The following is a 25,956-nucleotide window of genomic DNA, read 5'->3' on the forward strand; positions in this document are numbered from 1 at the left end:
TTCAGATGTCACCCGTCGACTCCCATATTAAATCCAGTCACATAGAGTGACAACTGTAGAAAAACTCGAGTGACAGAGCTGAGTCGAGCGAATTTTTTGGTCGACAGTGACTCCAGTCGAGTCATTTTGATCGACTCAACTTATAAAATAGGGCCCTTAATCTCTCGAATCCTCTCAGTTGAATCCTCAGAGTCCTCTTTTCATCTCTCAAATCGTCTCAGGATTCGTCTCTCGAATCCAATCGAGATTGGTCTTCAAAATCCTCTCAGGTTTTGTCTCTTGAATCCTCTCAGGATTCGTCTCACGAATCCTCTCAGGATTCGTCTTTCGAATTCTTTCAGAAATGCGCTCTCGAATCCTCTCAGGATTCATCTCTCGGATCTTCTAAGGATTCGTCTATCGAATCGGTTCAGGATTCGTCTCTCGCATCGTTTCAAGATTCTTCTCTCGAATCCTCTCCGAGTTCGTCTCACGAATATTCCGAGGACTTGTCTCTCGTATCTCTCCAGGATTCGCCTCTCGTATTTTCTCAGGATTCGTCTCTCGAATACTCTCAGGATACGTGTCTTGAATCGTCTCTCAAGTCCATTCAGGATTATTCTCTCGAATCTTCTAAGGATTCGTCTCTCGAATCCTCTCAGAGCTCGTCTGACGAATATTCCCAGGACTTGTATCTCGATTCGTTCCAGGATTGTTCTCTCGAGTCCTCTCAGGATTCGTCTCTCAAAGCCTCTCAGGTTTAATCTCTCAAATCCTCTCATTTGTCGTCTTTCGAATCCTCTCAGGATTCGTCTCTTGAATCCTCACATAATTCGTCTGTCGAATCCATTCGGATTCGTCTCTCGAATCGTCTCAAGAATCCTCTCAGGATTTTTTCTTTCAATTCCTCTCAGGTTTCGTCTCTCGTCTCAGGATTTGTCCCTCGAGTCGTCTCATGCTTCATCTCTCTGGATTCGTTTCTCGAATCGTCTCAAGATTCGTCTTTCGAATCGTCTCTGGATTCGTCTCTTCAATCCTCTTTAGAATTCATCTCTCAAATCGTCTTAGGATTCGTCTCTCGAATCCTCTCTGGATTCGTCTCTTGAATTCTCTCAGGATTCATCTCTCGAATCGTCTCAGGATACTTCTCTCGAATCATCTCTGGATAGGTTTATGTAACTCTCTATGGTTTTGTCTCTCAAATCTTCTCAAGATTCGTCTTTCAAATCCTCTAATCATTCGTCTCTCGAATCCTTTTATAACGCGTCTCTCGAATCCTTTCAGATGCGTCTCTTGAATCGTTTTAGTATTAATCTCTCGAGTCCTCTCAGGATTCGTTTCTCAAATCTTCTTAGATATTGCCTCTCAAATACTCTTAGAATTCTTCTTTCGAATCCTCTAATTCCTCGTCTCTCGAATCCTCTCTGGATTCGTCGCTTGAATCCTCTCAGGATTCATCTCTCGAATCGTCTCAGGATTCGTCTCTCAAATCGTCTCAGGATTGGTCTCAGGATTCGTTTCTCAAATCCTCTCAGGTATTGTCTTTCAAATCCTCTGGATTTGTCTTTCGAATCGTCTCAGGATTCGTCACTATAATCCTCTCAGGATACTTTTTTTTTTTGAATAATCTCAGGATTCGTATTTCGAATCAATTCATGATTTATCTCTCGAATCGTCTTTTCAAAACGTCGATTCCTCTCTCGAATTCTCTCTGTATTTGTCTATCTTATCCTCTCAGGCATCATCTCTCAATTCCTTTTATGGTTCATCTCTCGAATCCTTTCTGGATTTGTCCCTCGAATACTCTCAGAATTCGGTTTCGGATTCTTTCAGGATGCATTTCGAAATCCTTCCATGATTTGGTTTCAAAGCCCGACAGGAATTTGATTTAGAATTCAATCCAGATACGATTTCAAAACCTTCTTTGAATTGGTTTTGAATCATATCGGTATCCAAATTCTAATCCTAAGTTTTAAAAGATTCGGAAATAAAATCCTGAGAGGTTTCGATAGACAACCCCTGTGATTCTGGCAGAATGTGTGTTTCGAATCATCTTCTAGGTTCGACATACTTGGAGAATCCAATTTCTTTTTCTTTTAGGTACGTATGGAATGCTCAAATTACTTTAGCTTAACTTGTACTAGGTACATGATGAACTAATACGTTGATTACGCAAGCCCCATCGCAATTGTTCCACACTCATAACTTCACTTTCTACCATTAAAATTTCTCTTCAATTAAACCCTGCTGCTGCAATTCCGCAACCCTTTCGAGAGATAGCCTTACAATAGGGGACACAACCGGAGCGCAGTGATAATGCAGAAATATTGAATGCGCGCCATACATTTGCGTTGTTGTTGTTGTTGCTGCTGCTGTTTTGTATGTGGTTGGTTATGCAAGTTGTGTGGTGGCGGGAGAGGGAAGCAGCTAGAAATTAATTGCCACGTGACCGACGACTCCGACGACGACTAGTTGGAACGACATCGACGACGACGACGATGAACGTTTTTAGTACGTGTCGTAAAAATGCACTATCTGCAACAGCTGGTGTTTGCCGATGCCCGGAACGCAGTAGTGTTTTCTAGCCTCTGCCTATCGGGTTTGGTTTCTCTCTATTGCAGGGGTTCCCAAACTTGTTGTGAATTGACTTTTGATCTATGTGTAATTCATTGGCTGCTGAGACGGTCTGCTAGTGAGAAAGCCGCGATTTGTTCGAGAATGAGAGACACATACCTGAGACAGATACTGAAAAATGCACCGTATGAGACACTAATCGATGATTGGTGTCATGATGAGACGCTCGTTTTGAATTTAAAACAATGAAGTGAACGATTTCTGTCTTCAGGAACATCTGATATGAGTCGTGAGACATTCGGAGATTGATATAAAAATGGATGCCATTCTATGTCGCATTTCTTGGCTTGATGAGACACTCGTTTTGAATTGTTAGACGAGACTAGACTGCTCAAAATGGGACTTTCGTCAGATTCTTTGATTCGAGTCATGAGACATTTGGTGATTGATGATCAATTATTCGGTGAGACACTCGTAACCAATTACAAGATTAACCTCTGGTGTGTGAAACACTCGCGACTCTCTGGGATAAATCGTGAGACACTCGGTGATTGATGTAAAAATGGAAGTTATTCTATATTGCTTTTTTTGGCTTGATGAGACACTCGTATTGAATCACTAGACGAGATTAGACTGTTCAAAATGGGACGTTCATCAGATTCTCTGATATATCAGTCGTGAGACATTCGGTGGTTGATTTCAAAATTGAAGCCATTCTATGTCGCATTTGTTGGCTAGATGAGACACTCATTTCAATAACTTGTTTTGACTAAACTGTTCAAAATGGGACGACCGTCAGATTCTCTGATATGAATCGTGAGACACTCAGTGATTGATGATTAATGATTCAGTGAGACAGCCGTAACCAATTACTAGAATAACCTCTAGTGTTTGAGACACCCTCAGAAAATTTGAAGATTACAATATGAAATCATTGACGACACGGTTGGGAACCCCTGTCCCAGTGCAATGCATCGCTTCGCATCGCAAAATTGTCATTAGTATTAATGGCTTTTAATTTGACTACACGATGCGCGACTACGTCAATGGCGTCCCATGGCTCTCCTCTGTACACAACTGGTTGCCAAAGTCTCAACAAAACGACGAACTACGACGACAAGTGGATATGGTGTAGTGCCGGGCCGCTTCGTGCCGACGATGGATGGCAGAGTGAGGTGATAGCGCCCTCTATGGTTCCAACAACTCGCCGATAGGACGATGATGGCAGCGAGCAGAGTACATAGTCTAGTAGTTGGTGGTACTTTCGGTGTCAATCAAAGTATAATAACACACCGACTGGTTCGGCTGTCTCAGCGAGGACCGGGTGTTCGTCGGTGTCGTAACAACACCAACAGTAGAGCTCGGAGAGTGTAGCAAATTTTGAGGTGTCTGGAAAAGGGTGAGAAATGTGTCACCACCGATTCGGTGCTCTGAAGTGGCGCCTAGGCTGTTTTGCTATTTTTACCACTGAGGAGGGTACCCGAGTAGAAAGTTTTCGTGAGACACTCGTTGATTGTTTTCTAACGATTTTTTAAACATTCTTAATACAAATTTTGTAGTGCTTCTTTGATTTTCTCAAGTTTTAAGTAAAATATGTTTTAAACGTAGATTGAAGGTGTTCCAGTGTTTATAAAAACGTATGAATCTCCGTAATAATGATGATTTCTGTAATTTGTGAGACACTCGTTGATTTTCCATACAACGACCTAGTCTTCCACTGATAAAATTATAGTTCATTTCATTCACAATATAAATAAAATTGAGCTTCTCTTCATAATTTTCAATTTCTTAGATTGTATGATCTCCCTTCCGTACCTGTGGAACATGTCTCAATATCAGTAATTCATGAGACACCCGTAAATACGCATTTTTTTCCATTCGGCCGTCTCGGCCACCGCCATTACAAGTTAATTTCACGCTCTTTTTCACAGCCATGATCAGCACATCACGTTCGGCGAACTTTGTGCAAGATAGATAATTATTGTCCACGTGATATGGTCGCCCATCGACTGACTGAACGAACCGACATTGTTTGGCAGCGTGATTTCGCAACAACCGCAAAAAAGGGTTTCGCTGGGTCCGATTATTTGCGCCAGCGGGCGGAATGTTTCGTGATGGAGGGATGATGATGTTTTGAGTTACGGTTGTTTGCTGCCACCGACGATGTTTTCGCTCCGTGGATTTGGTAGATGCATTTCGAATCCAATTACGGTTTGGACAATCATGCTTTAGCAAAATCTTTGTATGTAACTCTGACTACATAACAAACGAATCCTATCATAATCCTCTCAGGATTCATGTTTCAAATCCTCTCAGAATCCGAGTTTCTAATCCTCGCAGGATTCGTGTTTTCAATCTTCTCAGGATTCGTGTTTCAAATCCTCTCAGGATTCGTGTTTCGAATCCTCTCAGAATCCGTGTTTCGAATCCCCTCAGAATTCGTGTTTCGAATTCGCTCAGGATTCGTGTTTCGAATTCGCTCAGGATTCGTATTTTGAATCCTCTCAGAATTCGTGTTTCGAATCCACTCAGGATTCGTGTTTAGAATTTTCTCGGGATTCGTGTTTCGAATCCTCTAAAGATTATTATTTCGAATCTTCTCAGGATTCGTGTTTCGAAACCTCTCAGAATTGTTGTTTCGAATCCTCTCAGGATTCGTGTTCCAAATCTTCTCAGGATTCGTGTTTCGAATCCTCTCAGGATTCGTGTTTCGAATTCGCTCAGGATTCGTATTTTGAATCCTCTCAAGATTCGTGTTTCGAATCCTCTCAGAATTCGTGTTTTGAATCCTCTCAGAATTCGTGTTTCGAAACCACTCAGGATTCGTGTTTAGAATTTTCTCGGGATTCGTGTTTCAAATCCTCTAAAGATTATTGTTTCGAATCGTCTCAGAATTCGTGTTTTGAATCCTCTCAGAATTCGTGTTTCGAAACCACTCAGGATTCGTGTTTAGAATTTTCTCGGGATACGTGTTTCGAATCCTCTAAAGATTATTATTTCGAATACTCTCAGGATTCGTGTTTCGAAACCTCTCAGAATTGTTGTTTCGAATCCTCTCAGGATTCGTGTTCCAAATCTTCTCAGGATTCGTGTTTCGAATCTTCTCATAATTCGTGTTTCGAATCCTCTCAGGATTCGTGTTTCGAATTCGCTCAGGATTCGTGTTTTGAATCCTCTCAGGATCCTTGTTTCGAATCCTCTCAGAATTCGTTTTTCGAATCCACTCAGGATTCTTGTTTAGAATTCGCTCAGGATCAGTGTTTCGAATCCTCTCAGGATTCGTGTTTTGAATCCTCTAAGGATTCCTGTTTCGAATCTTCTCAGGATTCGTGTTTCAAATCCTCTCAGGATTCGTGTTTCGAATCCTCTAAAGATTATTGTTTCGAATCGTCTCAGAATTCGTGTTTTGAATCCTCTCAGAATTCGTGTTTCGAAACCACTCAGGATTCGTGTTTAGAATTTTTTCGGGATTCGTGTTTCGAATCCTCTAAAGATTATTATTTCGAATACTCTCAGGATTCGTGTTTCGAAACCTCTCAGAATTGTTGTTTCGAATCCTCTCAGGATTCGTGTTTAGAATTTTCTCGGGATTCGTGTTTCGAATTCGCTCAGGATTCGTGTTTTGAATCCTCTCAGGATCCTTGTTTCGAATCCTCTCAGAATTCGTGTTTCGAATCCTCTCAGGATTCGTGTTTCGAATTCGCTCAGGATTCGTGTTTTTAATCCTCTCAGGTTCCTTGTTGCGAATCCTCTCAGAATTCGTTTTTCGAATCCACTCAGGATTCTTGTTTAGAATTCGCTCAGGATCAGTGTTTCGAATCCTCTCAGGATTCGTGTTTTGAATCCTCTAAGGATTCGTGTTTCGAATCTTCTCAGGATTCGTGTTTCAAATCCTCTCAGGATTCGTGTTTAGAATCCTCTAAAGATTATTGTTTCGAATCGTCTCAGAATTCGTGTTTTGAATCCTCTCAGAATCCGTGTTTCGAATCCTCTCAGGATTCGTGTTTCGAATCACCTCAGGTTTGTTGTTTTGAATTCGCTCAGGATTCGTATTTTGAATCCTCTCAAGATTCGTGTTTCGAATCACCTCAGGTTTGTTGTTTTGAATTCGCTCAGGATTCGTATTTTGAATCCTCTCAAGATTCGTGTTTCGAATCCTCTCAGAATTCGTGTTTCGAAACCACTCAGGATTCGTGTTTAGAATTTTCTCGGGATTCGTGTTTCGAATCCTCTAAAGATTATTGTTTCGAATCGTCTCAGAATTAGTGTTTCGTATCCTCTCAGAATCCGTGTTTCGAATCCTCTCAGGATTCGTGTTTTGAATCCTCTCAGGATTCGTGTTTCGAATCACCTAAGGTTTGTTGTTTTGAATCCTCTCAGAATTCGTGTTTCGAATCCTCTCAGGATTCGTGTTTCGAATCCTCTCAGGATTCGTATTTTGAATCCTCTCAAGATTCGTGTTTCGAATCCTCTCAGAATTCGTGTTTCGAAACCACTCAGGATTCGTGTTTAGAATTTTCTCGGGATTCGTGTTTCGAATCCTCTAAAGGTTATTGTTTCGAATCGTCTCAGAATCCGTGTTTCGAATCCCCTCAGAATTCGTGTTTCGAATTCGCTCAGGATTCGTGTTTCGAATTCGCTCAGGATTCGTTTTTTTGAATCCTCTCAGAATTCGTTTCGAATCCACTCAGGATTCGTGTTTAGAATTTTCTCGGGATTCGTGTTTCGAATCCTCTAAAGATTATTGTTTCGAATACTCTCAGAATTCGTGTTTCGAATCCTTAAGGGGCCCAGATAGCCGTAGCGGTAAACGCGCAGCTATTCAGCAAGACCAAGCTGAGGGTCGTGGGTTCGAATCCCACCGGTCGAGGATCTTTTCGGGTTGGAAATTTTCTCGACCTCCCAGGGCATAGAGTATCTTCGTACCTGCCACACGATATACACATGCAAAAATGGTCATTGGCATAGTAAGCTCTCAGTTAATAACTGTGGAAGTGCTCATAAGAACACTAAGCTGAGAAGCAGGCTTTGTCCCAGTTGGGACGTAACGCCAGAAAGAAGAAGAACTCTCAGGATTCGTGTTTCGAAACCTCTCAGAATTGTTGTTTCGAATCCTCTCAGGATTCGTGTTCCAAATCTTCTTAGGATTCGTGTTTTGAATCTTCTCATGATTCGTGTTTCGAATCCTCTCAGGATTCGTGTTTCGAATTCGCTCAGGGTCCTTGTTTCGAATCCTCTCAGGAATCGTGTTCTGAATCTTCTCAGGATACGTGTTTCGAATCCTCTCAGGATACGTGTTTCCAATCCGCTAAAGATTAGTGTTTCGAATCGTCTCAGGATTCGTATTTCGAATCCTCTCAGAATCCGTGTTTCGAATCCTCTCTTGATTCGTGTTTCGAATCACCTCAGGATTATTGTTTTGAATCCTCTCAGAATTCGTGTTTCGAATCCACTCAGGATTCGTGTTTCGAATCCTTTCAGTATTAGTGTTTCGAATTAGCTCAGGATTCTTGTTTCAAATCCTCTCAGAATTCGTGTTTCGAATCGTCTCAGAATTCGTGTTTCGAATCCTCTCAGGATTCGTGTTTAGAATTTTCTCGGGATTCGTGTTTCGAATCCTCTAAAGATTAGTGTTTCGAATACTCTCAGGATTCGTGTTTCGAATCCTCTCTGGATTCGTGTTTCGAATCCTCTCAGAATTCGTGTTCTGAATCTTCTCAGGATTCGTGTTTCGAATCCTCTCAGGATTCGGTTTCGAATCCTCTCAGGAATCGTGTTCTGAATCTTCTCAGGATACGTGTTTCGAATCCTCTCAGGATTCGTGTTTCGAATCCTCTCTGGATTCGTGTTTCGAATCCTCTCTGGATTCGTGTTTCGAATCCTCTCAGGAATCGTGTTCTGAATCTTCTCAGGATACGTGTTTCGAATCCTCTCAGGATACGTGTTTCCAATCCGCTAAAGATTAGTGTTTCGAATCGTCTCAGGATTCGTATTTCGAATCCTCTCAGAATCCGTGTTTCGAATCCTCTCTTGATTCGTGTTTCGAATCACCTCAGGATTGTTGTTTTGAATCCTCTCAGAATTCGTGTTTCGAATCCTCTCAGGATGCGTGTTTCGAATTCGCTCAGGATTCGTATTTTGAATCCTCTCAGGACAGGACTCGTGTTTCGAATCCTCTCAGGATTCGTGTTTAGAATTTTCTCGGGATTCGTGTTTCGAATCCTCTGAAGATTAGTGTTTCGAATACTCTCAGGATTCGTGTTTCGAATCCTCTCTGGATTCGTGTTTCGAATCCTCTCTGGATTCGTGTTTCGAATCCTCTCAGGAATCGTGTTCTGAATCTTCTCAGGATACGTGTTTCGAATCCTCTCAGGATACGTGTTTCCAATCCGCTAAAGATTAGTGTTTCGAATCGTCTCAGGATTCGTGTATCGAATCCTCTCAGAATCCGTGTTTCGAATCCTCTCTTGATTCGTGTTTCGAATCACCTCAGGATTCGTGTTTCGAATCCTTTCAGTATTAGTGTTTCGAATTAGCTCAGGGTCCTTGTTTCGAATCCTCTCAGAATTCGTGTTCTGAATCTTCTCAGGATTCGTGTTTCGAATCCTCTCAGGATTCGGTTTCGAATCCTCTCAGGAATCGTGTTCTGAATCTTCTCAGGATACGTGTTTCGAATCCTCTCAGGATTCGTGTTTCGAATCCTCTCTGGATTCGTGTTTCGAATCCTCTCTGGATTCGTGTTTCGAATCCTCTCAGGAATCGTGTTCTGAATCTTCTTAGGATTCGTGTTTTGAATCTTCTTATGATTCGTGTTTCGAATCCTCTCAGGATTCGTGTTTCGAATTCGCTCAGGGTCCTTGTTTCGAATCCTCTCAGGAATCGTGTTCTGAATCTTCTCAGGATACGTGTTTCGAATCCTCTCAGGATACGTGTTTCCAATCCGCTAAAGATTAGTGTTTCGAATCGTCTCAGGATTCGTGTTTCGAATCCTCTCAGAATCCGTGTTTCGAATCCTCTCTTGATTCGTGTTTCGAATCACCTCAGGATTATTGTTTTGAATCCTCTCAGAATTCGTGTTTCGAATCCTCTCAGGATTCGTGTTTCGAATCCTTTCAGTATTAGTGTTTCGAATTAGCTCAGGATTCTTGTTTCAAATCCTCTCAGAATTCGTGTTTCGAATCGTCTCAGAATTCGTGTTTCGAATCCTCTCAGGATTCGTGTTTAGAATTTTCTCGGGATTCGTGTTTCGAATCCTCTAAAGATTAGTGTTTCGAATACTCTCAGGATTCGTGTTTCGAATCCTCTCTGGATTCGTGTTTCGAATCCTCTCAGAATTCGTGTTCTGAATCTTCTCAGGATTCGTGTTTCGAATCCTCTCAGGATTCGGTTTCGAATCCTCTCAGGAATCGTGTTCTGAATCTTCTCAGGATACGTGTTTCGAATCCTCTCAGGATTCGTGTTTCGAATCCTCTCTGGATTCGTGTTTCGAATCCTCTCTGGATTCGTGTTTCGAATCCTCTCAGGAATCGTGTTCTGAATCTTCTCAGGATACGTGTTTCGAATCCTCTCAGGATACGTGTTTCCAATCCGCTAAAGATTAGTGTTTCGAATCGTCTCAGGATTCGTATTTCGAATCCTCTCAGAATCCGTGTTTCGAATCCTCTCTTGATTCGTGTTTCGAATCACCTCAGGATTGTTGTTTTGAATCCTCTCAGAATTCGTGTTTCGAATCCTCTCAGGATGCGTGTTTCGAATTCGCTCAGGATTCGTATTTTGAATCCTCTCAGGACAGGACTCGTGTTTCGAATCCTCTCAGGATTCGTGTTTAGAATTTTCTCGGGATTCGTGTTTCGAATCCTCTGAAGATTAGTGTTTCGAATACTCTCAGGATTCGTGTTTCGAATCCTCTCTGGATTCGTGTTTCGAATCCTCTCTGGATTCGTGTTTCGAATCCTCTCAGGAATCGTGTTCTGAATCTTCTTAGGATTCGTGTTTTGAATCTTCTCATGATTCGTGTTTCGAATCCTCTCAGGATTCGTGTTTCGAATTCGCTCAGGGTCCTTGTTTCGAATCCTCTCAGGAATCGTGTTCTGAATCTTCTCAGGATACGTGTTTCGAATCCTCTCAGGATACGTGTTTCCAATCCGCTAAAGATTAGTGTTTCGAATCGTCTCAGGATTCGTGTATCGAATCCTCTCAGAATCCGTGTTTCGAATCCTCTCTTGATTCGTGTTTCGAATCACCTCAGGATTCGTGTTTCGAATCCTTTCAGTATTAGTGTTTCGAATTAGCTCAGGATTCTTGTTTCAAATCCTCTCAGAATTCGTGTTTCGAATCGTCTCAGAATTCGTGTTTCGAATCCTCTCAGGATTCGTGTTTAGAATTTTCTCGGGATTCGTGTTTCGAATCCTCTAAAGATTAGTGTTTCGAATACTCTCAGGATTCGTGTTTCGAATCCTCTCTGGATTCGTGTTTCGAATCCTCTCAGAATTCGTGTTCTGAATCTTCTCAGGATTCGTGTTTCGAATCCTCTCAGGATTCGGTTTCGAATCCTCTCAGGATTCGTGTTCTGAATCTTCTCAGGATACGTGTTTCGAATCCTCTCAGGATACGTGTTTCGAATCCTCTCAGAATTCGTGTTCTGAATCTTCTCAGGATTCGTGTTTCGAATCCTCTCAGGATTCGGTTTCGAATCCTCTCAGGAATCGTGTTCTGAATCTTCTCAGGATACGTGTTTCGAATCCTCTCAGGATTCGTGTTTCGAATCCTCTCTGGATTCGTGTTTCGAATCCTCTCTGGATTCGTGTTTCGAATCCTCTCAGGAATCGTGTTCTGAATCTTCTCAGGATACGTGTTTCGAATCCTCTCAGGATACGTGTTTCCAATCCGCTAAAGATTAGTGTTTCGAATCGTCTCAGGATTCGTATTTCGAATCCTCTCAGAATCCGTGTTTCGAATCCTCTCTTGATTCGTGTTTCGAATCACCTCAGGAGTATTGTTTTGAATCCTCTCAGAATTCGTGTTTCGAATCCACTCAGGATTCGTGTTTCGAATCCTTTCAGGATGATTTTTTCGGAACTTTTCAGGATACGTGTTCCAAATCCTTTTAGGATTCGTGTTACAAGTATCCCCTCAGGAAACTTGTTTCGAATCCTCTCAAAATTCGTGTTTAGAAACCTCTCAGGATTCGCTCAGGATTCGTGTCTCAGTACTTTGTGATATTGAGAGGTTTTGCTTCTTTTTTTTTTTCGTTGGGAATCCATATTGATTGTATTTTACTTGAAAATCAGTATTGAAAAAGAGTGGCTCCGAAAAACAAAAATTTTCGAAATAATTTTCTGTTATCCATAATTTATAAAAATGTTGTTTGAATTTTTTTTTATTTTTTTTAGAAAAAATCTTCAAATTTAGACAATATTTGAAGATAATTATTACGTTAGCCTGAAATTCAGTTTAGTTATGTAGCTATCTGGAAGATTTATTAATGTTTTTCAAAAATGTTAAAAAAATATTTTTTTATTTAATTTTTGAGCCATTTGATTTTTTTTTCTGAAAATTTTTAACTGAAGTGGTCTGAAAAAAATTCTTCAAAATTTAAATTTCTGATTAACTATAACTTGTTAGTCTTTATAATGAATTTTAAAATTTCATTTGAAAGAGCATAATGTATAAATTAAATATTTTTTAATCGTCGATTCTGAAGATACTTCGCTCTACGTACAATATGATAATGTTCGACAAGGATTATTTTCCGCAAATATTATTTAATTCCGTGACATCTTCTTTCGTTCTTACATAAATAAATAATACAATAAATAAAATTTTAGTTAAATTCAGCAAAACTACGTCAATTGTGGTAGAACTAACCCAAAAACGATGGCCATTTCTCACCTCCAATTTAAATGGAATCCCACTGCAGGAGACAGCGGCAGTCACATTGATCAGAATAGCATTTCAATCATCTTCACTCTATTCCCCCTATCTCCCACTTCCTCAGTGAAGAATTTCTTTTGATGTCCAATCCAACCGAAGCCGAACGAACATCCAACCCAGCAGACTGATTCACGCGCTCAGCTCAAACCTGGGAAGGAAAAATCGCGTGCACAGCCATACGAACCATCCTCCTACGCACGTTTTCGACTTCACTAAATCATAAAAAATAGGTATGCGCCCTATTACCAGTAAGTGAGGTTTCGTGTGGTGAGCCAGAGCCAATATCGCCCATCATCGGGAGCAACGGGAGCAGCAAACGGCGAATCGGAGCTATGAATTATGACATTTTCGAAAATTTTCCCACCACCTCCGCTTATAGTTTCGGATTGGAACCCGATCAGTGGATTGTAATATAATTTGAAAATTGAAAATTGAAAATTGAAAATTGAAAATTGAAAATTGAAAATTGAAAATTGAAAATTGAAAATTGAAAATTGAAAATTGAAAATTGAAAATTGAAAATTGAAAATTGAAAATTGAAAATTGAAAAAAGAAAATTGAAAATTTAAACTTGAAACATTCAAAAAAAAACATCAAAGTTCAAATACTGAGACGGAAAGACGGAAAATTCTGAAAGGATTCGAGAGCCGAGTCCTGAGACGATTTGAGAGACAAATTTTGAGAGGATTCGAGAGGCGATTCAAGATACGATGCTGAAAGGATTTGAGAGACGATTCGAGAGACGAATCCTGGAATAATACGAAGATTAATCCTCAAAAGGTTCGAGAAACTAATCCCGAATGATTCGAGAAATGTACCCTTAAAGGATTTGAAAGACGAATCATGAAACGATTCGAGAGACGAGTTCTGAAAGGATTCGAAAGGCGAATCTTGAGACGATTCGAGAGACGAGTCCTGAGAGCATTCGAGAGACGAATTTTGAGGCGGTTTAAGATACGAATCCTTAGACGAGTCCTGAGAGGATTCAAGAGGCGAATCCTGAGACGATTCGAGAGGCGAGCCTCGAGAGGATTCGAGAGACGAATCCTGAGACGATTCGAAAGACGAATCCTGAGACGATTCAAGAAACGAATCCTGAGAGGATTCGAGAGGCGAGTCCTGAGAGGATTCGAGAAACGAATGCTGAGAGGATTCGAGAGACGAATTTTGAGACGATTCGAGAGACGAGTCCTGAGACGATTCGAGAGACGAATCTTGAGACGATTAGAGAGACGAGTCCTGAGACGATTAGAGAGACGAATCCCGAGACGAATCTTGAGACGATTAGAGAGACGAGTCCTGAGACGATTTGAGAGACGAATTTGCAGACGATTCAAGAAACGAATCCTGAGAGAATTCGAGAGACGAATCTTGAGACGATTAGAGAGACGAGTCCTGAGAGAATTCGAGACACGAATCCCGAGACGAATCTTGAGACGATTCGAGAGACGGGTCCTGAGAGGATTCAAGAGACGAATCCTGAGACGATTAGAGAGACGCATCTTGAGACGATTCGAGAGACGAATCCTGAGATGATTCACTGACACGATTCGACAAATTAACCCAGTAACAAAATCCGTTCCGATTATGTTGTAATCCACTGGTCGGGAAGTCTTGTACTCGCCAACAGAACCGACCAGGAGCAACGAAACTACGATGGGTATCAATCTGATTCATCTCTGGCATCTGCCCACCATCGACCATCGACCGGTGAATGTTTCGAGGGAAATGGTTCACCATTTAGTCGCGGGATGGAAGGGGATGGGGACAGTGCTAAAATTAATTTCGCCATCGCGCGCCTTGAAATCGGGAAAGGGGTGAGCCGAAAATATTCACATTCCTTCCCCTTGCTTCGAGGAATTTTTATGTCGTGGAAATTCTGCTTTTCCGGATGGGTGAGGAGCGGAGGTTGGGGAAGAGGGAAGCAACAACAGGTGAGCTGACTTCTAGTGGGCAAGACGGTGTCGTGAATAAGCGCTCCGGTAATGGCCTTCAGGTGCGGAAAAGAAAAATCGCCAATTGATGAGGGGATATTGGCTCTTTCCGGAGCTGTCAGTTTGCAAGGTACGTGCGCACGGTTTGTGGATGATTTATGTTGCATAATGAAGCTATCAAGAGTTACACTGAAAACATGTGGATTGGGAACAAGTTTGAAATTTTAATTAAGAGAGGTTTCCCAAACAGTTCCTGAGACGTTTCGATAGACGAATTCAGAGACGATTCGAGAGACGAATCGTGAGACGATTCGAGAGATGAATTCTGAGACGATTCGAGGGACGATTCCTGGGACAATTTGAGAGAGCAATTTTGAGACGATTCGAAAGACAAGTTCTGAGACGATTTGAGAGACGAATCCTGAGACGATTCGAGAGATGAACTCTGAGACGATTCGAGAGACAAATTCTGAGACGATTTTAGAGACTTCCTTAGAGACAAATCCTGAAAAGATTCGAGGAACGAGTCTTGAGACGATTTGCGAGACGAACCCTGTGACGAATCCTGAGATGATTCGAGAGACGAAGCCTGGATTAATTCAGAGATCAATTTTGACAAGATTCGGGATACGAATCCTGAACGGTTCTAAAAATCTAAATCGAATCGAAATCGAACCGAAATCGAATCGAAATCGAATCGAAATCGAATCGAAATCGAATCGAAATCGAATCGAAATCGAATCGAAATCGAATCGAAATCGAATCGAAATCGAATCGAAATCGAATCGAAATCGAATCGAAATCGAATCGAAATCGAATCGAAATCGAAATCGAATCGAAATCGAATCGAATCGAAATCGAATCGAAATCGAATCGAAATCGAATCGAAATCGAATCGAAATCGAATCGAAATCGAATCGAAATCGAATCGAAATCGAATCGAAATCGAATCGAAATCGAATCGAAATCGAATCGAAATCGAATCGAAATCGAATCGAAATCGAATCGAAATCGAATCGAAATCGAATCGAAATCGAATCGAAATCGAATCGAAATCGAATCGAAATCGAATCGAAATCGAATCGAAATCGAATCGAAATCGAATCGAAATCGAATCGAAATCGAATCGAAATCGAATCGAAATCGAATCGAAATCGAATCGAAATCGAATCGAAATCGAATCGAAATCGAATCGAATCGAAATCGAATCGAAATCGAATCGAAATCGAATCGAAATCGAATCGAAATCGAATCGAAATCGAATCGAAATCGAATCGAAATCGAATCGAAATCGAATCGAAATCGAATCGAAATCGAATCGAAATCGAATCGAAATCGAATCGAAATCGAATCGAAATCGAATCGAAATCGAATCGAAATCGAATCGAATCGAAATCGAATCGAAATCGAATCGAAATCGAATCGAAATCGAATCGAAATCGAATCGAAATCGAATCGAAATCGAATCGAAATCGAATCGAAATCGAATCGAAATCGAATCGAAATCGAATCGAAATCGAATCGAAATCGAATCGAAATCGAATCGAAATCGAATCGAAATCGAATCGAAATCGAATCGAAATCGAATCGAAATCGAATCGAAATCGAATCGAAATCGAATCGAAATCGAATCGAAATCGAATCGAAATCGAATCGAAATCGAATCGAAATCGAATCGAAATCGAATCGAAATCGAATCGAAATCGAATCGAAATCGAATCGAAATCGAATCGAAATCGAATCGAAATCGAATCGAAATCGAATCGAAATCGAATCGAATCGAATCGAATCGAAATCGAATCGAAATCGAATCGAAATCGAATCGAAATCGAATCGAAATCGAATCGAAATCGAATCGAAATCGAATCGAAATCGAATCGAAATCGAATCGAAATCGAATCGAAATCGAATCGAAATCGAATCGAAATCGAATCGAAATCGAATCGAAATCGAATCGAAATCGAATCGAAATCGAATCGAAATCGAATCGAAATCGAATCGAAATCGAATCGAAATCGAATCGAAATCGAATCGAAATCGAATCGAAATCGAATCGAAATCCTGAGGTAATGTCTTGGATGTTCGTTTTGATGACAGTCAATCATAAACTTATGTGAAGTCATGCCCAGTAAAAGTAGATCAACCTCTAATCCGCCCAAAAGTTGATTTAAGGGCGTCATAAGCTGAGATTTTTCCGTCATTTCTCCACCGCTGTGTCGGTGTCTACCAAACTCCAAATCCATCACTTCCAAATAATGGTGTGACTGTCCAAATCTCTCAGGCCGGCGTTATGTAAATGTCGGCGGACCCTTCGAACCGCCGCCACACAGGGATACCCTCCCGCGGTGAAACAGCTGACAACGTCCGTCAAAGGGGTCAATTCAGTCCACGCCCGGCTGAAGTGGTGCACGAGACGACGCGAAGTAGGCTCTGATTTGGACGAGTGTTCATTTGGTCTCACAGTAGGCCTTGGGACGACGACAACAGATGGCTTCTGAATCCGGTCCATCATAATGAGAGGTGAAATGGGGTTTTGTAGACCGAAAGGAAAGACAACCGGAAGGTTTCGGTAATAAGTTAGTCAGGGAAGTTTTCGGAGAGGATGGGGCCGCATTTGGTGGGGTTATGTCAGCGGTTGTCTAGTGGGCGGCGCCGTCGTCGTCTGGAAGGTGGCATATAATTATAAGGAATCGGAATGGGCGAAGTAGGCCAGGTTGAAGAAAATGGAATTTCTTTTTGAGGGTCTGTAAAGAAAGAGAAAGCAACTTGTCGATTGTGATTTGTAGATGGACTCTCCTCATCTCATGTTCTATATCTCGATACCTCTCCCTATGTCTATGATTTCTTAGGTCCCTTCATTTTGCATATAATTTATTTCTTCACATCTCGATAACCTCCTTATCTTGATATCTCCGTATCTCGATGTATGCCTGTTGATTTATCGTTCCCATTTTTTTCTCTGTATGTCGATATGACCAATATCAAAAGTTACTAGACCAAATTTTTGGGGTTCAAAACAAATTAGGAACGCGCAATGACGTCTGTTTATTATTTTCTTGGCAACGGAGTGTTTTTCAATCTAGTATTCAATAAAAATGTGTTCTTTGTCTCGATCTCTCCCTATCTCGATGGTCCCTTCAATATCGAGATGTGGAGAGGCGACTGTATATGTAAGAAGATGTATTGAATTCTTACATAAATGAATTATTTTTATGAGAGTCTAGTCCCAGGTGAGATTCTATTTAGAATCCAAGCCAGGATTCCATTCAGAATCTAAGAAAAAAAAAATCCATTTCAAATCACAGAATGCATTCTATTTGAAACAAAGACATTATTGTATTAAGAATCTTAAGAAAGTTTTCGTTCAGAATCCTAACAGCCTTCAAGAAGTCCTTCAAAAAGGCCTACAGAATGTTCTTAAGAGAGCTCTACATGAAATCTAACAACCATTTCTTTAGAAACTCCTAAAAAAAGCCATTTAAAAACCTCCAGGAAGTGTACCAGACAACCCTTCAACATTTCATCTTGATAATTCTTCAGGAAATCTTTAAGAAAGTCTACTAAATTCCAAGTATGGTTGGTTTGTTTCTGGATTACCAACGGTGTGCTAGGTTTACTCTTGATTGATTTTCATCAGATTTTTTTTTCTTCTTTTAAGCATAGGCTGTTCTTTCGATTTGTACTGGTTCCATAACATTTGGCAATAATAAATTTTATATATTTTTGGGGATTTTACCTTCTTTAAATTATTGACAGTTCTTTGTAGTTACCCAGACAACCAGAAGTCGCATAACAGTTTACGAACAAAGTCATTTATACATACAAATTACATCACACCCACACTACATGGTGAATGAAATCGTTTGATCGATGGGTTTCCTCGCATAAAACGTTATTTTCTGAGTTCATATGTACATTTGTTTCGTCCCGTATACTCGTTCAAAGTAAGTCGGATCATTCCGTAGCAGCTGTGAAATGAACTTTGTTATCATAAATTAAGTCGCATAAGAGTACAGATTAGTTCGCAATAAAATCGATACACTCGCATTGCATGCTATTTTTCATCATATAATAATGCACGTATATCGCCTCCACTTATGTACGTATAAGGCCTTTTCACACCATCTTATACGTGTAACTTTCCACATATAAGCATCGCATAACGCAAAAGGTGATTCCGTTATACGTACATTCTGGTTGTCTGGGTATACTGATATAATATTATTTTGCATTACACTTGCTTTAGTTTTTATAAGAGATTTTTCCTTCTTTTGACCATAGGCTGTTCTTTCATATTTGAATATTTTTCATAGTTTATTGGAATTATGGCTTATAATACGCTCATAAAGAATCTTATCAAAAATTACCGCTAGCAGAGAAGTTAATAATTGATATCATTTAGGATGTTCTTCCTTCAGCATTGACTATTTCTTGAAGCAATACTAAATAAGCTGTGCATACATGATGATTTATCCTTATTTAAGAATAAATTGTTCTTTGAAATTCAGCTTTGAAATTCATTAAAAATTCATGCTAACTTTTATCTATCATCTACTATTTTCAATTTCGGCCAAACGGCATTCGGCCAAATGGCATTCAGCCAAATGACCCTTTCGGCCAAATGACGTTCGGCCAAATGACCCGGAACCTTTCCAGCAAGTTTTATATTATATTTCCAAGGAACTCCACCAGAAGGTGCTAAGAAAAATCATAAGGAAAGTTCATTACTTAGTGCTACGGAGACACCTTTAGATAATCCACAATAAAGTCTCGCAAGAAGTTCTAAAACAAGGTTCTCGATAAGTGGTCATGAAAGCTCTACCGCAAAACACTGATGAAAGTTTTCGGAGAAGTCCTCTAGAAAGTCATACAGAAAAACATTTGAAGAAATCTTCCAGAAAGTCTTACAGAGATTTCTTCAGGATATTTATTTTCTTCAGAAAAGGATGTCTTTAAAAGCCATACAAAATGCTCAGTACTTCTAGAAATCGTACAGAATGTTCGCATCTTCTATAAATTCATGTAGGAAGTTCTCCAAGAAGTTCTTTAAAAATGGCTTCAAAAGTCCTGCAGAATATACCCAAACAAAAGAAGTTTCTGAAGAAGTTCTTAAGGAAGTTTTCTGACAATATTTATAACGTCAATCAACCTGGATGACCTTCAGGAATTTCTTCAACAAATTCCCCAGGGTTGGTACAGAATGTTTACATAAAATCTTCCTGAAAATCCAGGGGAAAGGAAGTTTTCCAGGAAGTCATTAAAAAATTGCTCCGAAAGTCCTGCCGAATATAAAAAAAAAGGTTTCGAAAAAGTTCTTGATGAAGTTTTCCTAGGAAGTCATCCAGCAAAATATTTAAAACATTAACCCAGATGTCATCCAGGGACACTGTTATAACTGTCGAGTAAGCGTTCCACACAATTTATATAGAGAAAACCTCCGGGAAGTCGTCAATAAAGTTCTCCAGGATGGACCTCAATGAAGTTCTCCAGGTCGCCCTTCATGAATTCTTCCATGTAATTCCCAGGGATTGTACAGAATGTTCTTATCGTACAAAATATTCTCATAAAATCTTCTAGAAAATCCTCCAGGAAGTTTTTTTGAAAATTACTCCGAAAATTCTTCCGAATATAAAAAAAAAAGTCTTTGAAGGAGTTCTTGAGGAAGTTTTCCTAGGAAGTATTCATGAAAAACATTTAGAACGTCAACCAACCTGGATGTCCTTCAGATACTTAGTTATAGTTCTCGACCAAGCTTTCTAGAGTTTTTATTGGGAAGTCCCCCAGCATAGCCTTCAGACATTCTACCAGGAAGTTCTCAAGAAAATCCTCTAGAATCCTCCAGAGGCTCATCTAGTGAGTTCTCGAAATTGCCAACTGGTGAGCTCGTTTCATACTATTGATAATTGTTTTTTTTATCGTGGCAATATTACGTTTCATCCCAAGACAAAAATACAATACTATTTTAAGTAAGAGTCGTATTTTTCCTCCCTATTCATGTATCGCATCACCGATCAAAGAAAACTCCCAGATCTTTTTCCTTCCCCTCTAATCAACATTCTTTTCGTGGTGAACGTGGAGATGCAGGGGTATCCTCTGTCTCTAGAAGGAACAATCACACTAACATTCCTTCCCCATCACAACTGACTGTAAGGACTTGGCCTATGCCGTTTCGATAAATAATATGAAAGCCGCAAAAATGTGCACTTTGAGAGTAAGCAGAAAGTCCCATCCCTTATTCATTTGGATCGAAGTGCAATTTTTGCCAGTTTCGTTAAATCCGCCTATGCTATGCTAAGTCCTCTGCAATGTATTATGAAAGTCTTTAGAAATTCCGTCGAAATGTTCTCCAAAAGTTTTTGAAAATATTCTCCAAGGAAATTCTTAAAAAAAGATCTTAAGGAAATCATTGAAAAGGTTTTACGAAATTTTCAAAGGGATTCTCACAAAGTCCTCTATTAAACTCTAAAAGAGAATTCAGAAAAGTTCTCCGGAAAGTCCTTCGGAGTTCTTAAGGAAATCGGTCTCACGAAATATTCAAAGGAGTCCTCACAAAATCCTCTAGAAAGTTTCTAAACAAGGTCTTTAGGAATTACTCCTGAAAGTTTTGAGGAAAATTTTCCAGAAGGTCCTCCAGAAATTTCTCTAAAGAGTTCTTAAGGAAATCAGGTCTCACGAAGTCTCCAAAGGAATCCTCACAAAGTCCTCCAGAAGGTTCCAAAAGATGGTCTTTAGGAATCGCTCCCGAAAATTTTCAAAAAAGTTCTCCAAAAGGTCCTCCAGCAATTTCCCTAAATAGTTCTTAAGGAAACCATTTAGAAGGTCTCTCGAAATCTTCAAAGGAGTCCTCACAATGTTCTCCAGACTGTTCCTAAATAAGTTCTGCAAGAAACGCTTCCGAAAGTTTTAAGAAAGGGTCTCCAGAAGGTCCTCCAACAATTTCTGTAACAGTTCTTAAGCAGATCATTGAAAAGATCTCACACAATCTTCAAAGGAGTCCTCACAAAGTCCTCCAGAACTTCCTGAAGAATGTCTTCAGGAATTGTTCCTGGAAGTTTTCAGAAAAGTTCTCCAGAGATCCTCCAGCAATTTGTTTAAAAAGTTCTTTAGGAGATTATTGAAAAGGTCGCATGAAATCCTCAAAGGAGTCCTTACAAAGCCCTCCAGAAAGTTCCTAAGGAAGTCCTTTAGAAATTGCACTTGAACGTCCTTCCAAATATTCCCCGGGAAATACCAAAAGATGTCCTGTAGGAATCCTTCAGGAAGTTTTCCCAGAGGATCATAAAGAAGATCAAGAACTCCGGCATAGTTTTCAGTAAGTGCCGAAGTTCCATAAAAAATCCTACGGAAATGCTTTCAGGGATTTAATCAGAAAATCTTTAAGTAAGCCTCTTTAGGTTGTTATTCTTATTGTTAACTGCAAAAGTTCCTCCAAGACGTCCTTCAGAATATCCTCAAAGCAATAGTCCGACAGGAAATTGTTGAGAAAATCGCCCTCCAGAAAGTCCTGTAAGAAGGCCTCAAGAATTTCCACAAGAAAGTTCTGCAGGAAATCCTCTGTAAAGTCCTTCTGTAATCCATGAAGTGTTCCACGAAGTCCTCTAGAGTTTCACCAAGATGATGCGCCAGGACATCCTTGAGGAAGTCCTCAAAAAATAAAAAAAATATATTTAAATGTCGTCTAGAAAGTCCAAAAAGTGCTCAAGAAATCCCTTTTCCAAAAAGTCTTTAAGGAAATCATAAAAAAAACTTGCATAAAGCCTTTCAAAAAATCATCCAGAAATTACCTCATGGATTCTCCTAAGTAGTCCTTAAGAAATTCTCTATGAGGTTCTTCAAGAACTTCTCTTGTAATATCCCCAGATCGGAAGTTCTTTGAAACGTCCTTAAGGATGATTCTTTAGGATGCCATCCAAAAATGATTTAGAAGGTCCATCGCGATGCCCTACAGGAACTCCGTCATAGTTCGCAAGTAAGTTCTTATGAAAACTTATGAAAAGTCCCACAAGAAGTTCTCCATCGCGAAATCAACCAAGGAAGTGTCTGTAACAATTTTGAAAACTCCTCCAAAAAATCCTTAACGGTATCCTTCAGCGGTTCCTCGAAGAATCGCTGAAAAGCTAGTAACTGCGATTCACCTTATGATTGTACAAAGAATTTTTCTCAATATTTCTTTAGGAAATTCTTGTGGATCATATGTTTCTCCAAGAATCAGAGAATTTCTAATAAAGGTCAATCCTGAAAATCCAAAACGAAGTAGTCCAAAAAATTCGCTACGGATTTCTCTAGGAAGTCTTCAGGAGGTTCTGCAAGAACTATTCCAGAAATTCCTTCAGGATGTCTTGCAGATAGTACTCCAGTATTTCATCAAGATCATTCTCCTCTGATCCTTAAGAAAGTCCGCGAATAAGTCCTCAATAATGTTTTCCTGGGTGTCCTTATGAATCTCTTAATTGAATGTCCACTAGAGGTCGTCTCGAAAAAGTCCTCCAGAAAGCCCTTAACATTTTTTCATAATCAAAAACCGGGAGTATAATATGATTCATATTGAGTTAAGGTTAATTCCTCTTCGAAAATTTCCTGGAAGAATTGCAAATGCTCCTGAAAGCCCTTCAGTAAATTCTCAAAACAGTCGTCCAAGAAGCTCTCTAAGAAGTTCTTCACGAAGTTTCCCCTGAAATCAAGTCCTCCAAGGAAGTCCTACAGGAAGTTCTTCAAGAATCGCTTATGCTATGCAAAGTTCTCCAAAAAGGTCTTGGGAAAATCCTCCAAAAAGCCTCTAGGATTTCCTCCAATTAGTACTCCAATAATTCCGCCAAGAAATTTCACATGCTGTGCTATGCTTCAAGAAGTCTTCAGGAAAATCATCCAGAATGTCTTACTTAAGAAAGTCTCTAGAATGTCTTCCAATAAGTTCTCCGGGAATTCCTCCAAAAACATCTACAGAAAGTCCTGAAACGACGTCTTTCTCAATAATGTCCTGCAAAAATTCTTCAAGAAAGTCGTCAAGAAGGTCCTGCAGGAAGTTCTCCATGAATTCAGGGATTCCGTTCCGGTTTCCAAGTATTTCATCAATTGACTTCAATTATTCGTTCATTATTCTACGATTACGATTCCGCCATCAAACCACGCTTGCTTGGATATTCAGCTAATCGCTTATCAACTCGTTTCCATCGAAGCAGGCCATCCCGCCGCAGCAAAGCCAGACCACCGCCGACTTGCGGTTTTCCCCGCATACTTGGATGGACTCTGCTAGACAATCAGCTGCATTCAGCTCGTTTAATGCTCTCCTCCGCATTGCCGCGAGAGTAGTGATCTTGAAAAATGCTAAAAACCGTCACATTTTTATTACGACCACTTCGACGACGATTGCGATGACTTTGACTGAGTTCTAGAAACTCAAGTTGGTGGACGCGGGCGGGGTGCGACCGGCAAGGGTGGTCGTCACATAAATCAACGGTCACAATGCGATGCATTGAGAATGTTTTTATGGTCGCTGCCGTTCAGAGGAGGAACCCCGAGCCCGGACGACGAAGCGTGCATTTTTACGACCGTTGAGAGCCGGAAAACATAACGGGCGTAACTTTTCAAAACGACTCTCTTTGTTTAACTTCTCTTTAATCAATAACTGAGCCATATGAACTTGTTCTGTTGCGTTTTGTACGTTTTGTACGTTTTGCTAGCCAAGAACATTGTCTTTCCATCTCCTGCAAAATTCTGTCCAAAATATTTAGTATTGAACTGTTGCAATCGAAAAAGAACGAGAGCAGAGAATCTCTCATTGTTACATGGTCCTTTTGAAAAATTACGCGTGTCTCTAAAGTTCCTTGTTTTGGTCTCTCAGACGCTACCAGCCCTGGAATCTCCCATTTTTACGAGCTTTTAATTGCTTTATGATCGCTGGGTGTCACTCGTCGATTTGTAATTATTGAATTCCTCGCGATCGCGCGTGCCGACTTCACATTCGATTTCATAGGTTTGCCCTTTTACCACTGACACTAATTAAGCACTTTGTTTTTCTGTGTCCCTTTTTAGGTTTGGCTGACACATCTTGTTACAACTTGGACGAACACCGACAAGAAGGAGGAAGCAATCGTTCCATATTTGGAAGAAACAATAAGAGAATCGCAGCAACCTTGCCAACGACAACAACGACGAGATAAGACGTCGACGCACAGCGAGAGAGAGAGAACGAGGAGGCCTACTTGGATCAGGGTTCGGAGCCTTCGAACACCCTCACATAACGAGACTTACGAGATTACGTGGACGCGTGGCCTAGAGCGCGCAATATGACAGTTCGACGGCTCGGACGGGTGCCCTTGCCTTTGGGAATGGCTCGGTGATGAATCACAGCCCCCAACTGGACTCGAATCGCAGCAATCGCGCCGAGCCCTTCACCGTAAAGGCGTCGTAAAATGTAGCCGCCGGCTTCGGGGTTAATCCCACAGTGTGCCTGTTACGTTTTATTACGTAATTGCCCGTGGCCTCTCCGGATCAACGTAATCTCGCCCTTCATAGCCTCCCGGAAGTAACGTTGTGTCGTCCATCATGGCCGAAATGGATCCTCCGAGTGGCGGCGCAGGCCATCATCCTCCGATGCCTTCGGTTAGGACCTCCTCGCTGCCGATGGCTGCTGCTCCGATGCCCCAACCGAGGAGCATAACGGCTCAGGCAGTAGTTCACCAAGCCCCATCGCAGCAACCTCAGATTCAACAGTCGCAGCCGCAACAGCAACAGCATCTTCAGCCTCAAGTGATCGTAGCAACCGGAGGCGGCGGCGGCGCCGTCGTCGTTCCCCAGCAACCATCCAGCAACAATCAGGTAAGTGAGAGTGCGTTTGTTTGCTTACTTTGCGCCTGGGTTGGCCTTTTTGCGACTGGCCATTTATGGCCGTGAAGCTCTCTTGGCTAATTTTCGAGAGGTCCTAAACACTTGAATCGAATCGAGCGACCGACCGGCTTCGGTCGGCGAAATGAAGAGGTTTTGGCGGTGAAATCGAGTCGCTAATTTCGATCCCAGGTGATGGCAGCAGGCGTGTTTCTTTATCATTTGAATCGTTACATTCATTTCTTACAGTATTGGATAATGTATTTGCAGCTTTTTCGATTATCAACTTTGGTAGGCTTTATCTCAGTTGTTAATGAACCGTTCTTAAGGAAATTTTCACAGCACTTCAGGCATAACTTGAATTTAAACTTATATTTTTGAGTAAATTTTCCATTCACGAGTTCAAAAGATAAAACAGTTTGACTGAAGTAAAATTTCTGACGAATATTTGTAAAAAATAGTCTGACAATGTAAAGGGCCTGCCGCACAATCTAGAGATCAGTCCAGAATCCAGTCCAGAGTCCAGTCCAGAGTCCAGTCCAGAGTTCAGTTCAGAGTCCAGTCCAGAGTCCAGTCCAGAGTCCCGTCCAGAGTCCAGTCCAGAGTCTAGTCCAGAGTGCAGTTCAGAGTCCAGTCCAGAGTCCAATCTACAGTTCAGTCTAGAGTTCAGTCTAGAGTCCAGTCCAGAGTCCAGTCCAAAGTCCAATCTAGA

General features: G+C 40.8%; 1 protein-coding gene across 4 annotated transcripts in view; it reads left to right on the plus strand.

Moving 5' to 3' along the window:
* LOC5573415 overlaps positions 1-25,956 on the plus strand; it is a 627,799-nt gene that overhangs the window by 253,430 nt on the left and 348,413 nt on the right. For all 4 annotated transcript variants that reach the window (XM_021839307.1, XM_021839303.1, XM_021839304.1 and 1 more), the window contains exon 3: positions 24,453-25,238. In XM_021839307.1, the coding sequence (XP_021694999.1) occupies positions 24,966-25,238 (273 nt within the window). In that variant the 5' untranslated portion in view covers positions 24,453-24,965. The remainder of the gene's footprint in view (positions 1-24,452; positions 25,239-25,956) is intronic.

The sequence above is a fragment of the Aedes aegypti genome, chromosome 1 (genome assembly GCF_002204515.2).
Source record: "Aedes aegypti strain LVP_AGWG chromosome 1, AaegL5.0 Primary Assembly, whole genome shotgun sequence".
NCBI lineage: Eukaryota > Metazoa > Arthropoda > Insecta > Diptera > Culicidae > Aedes > Aedes aegypti.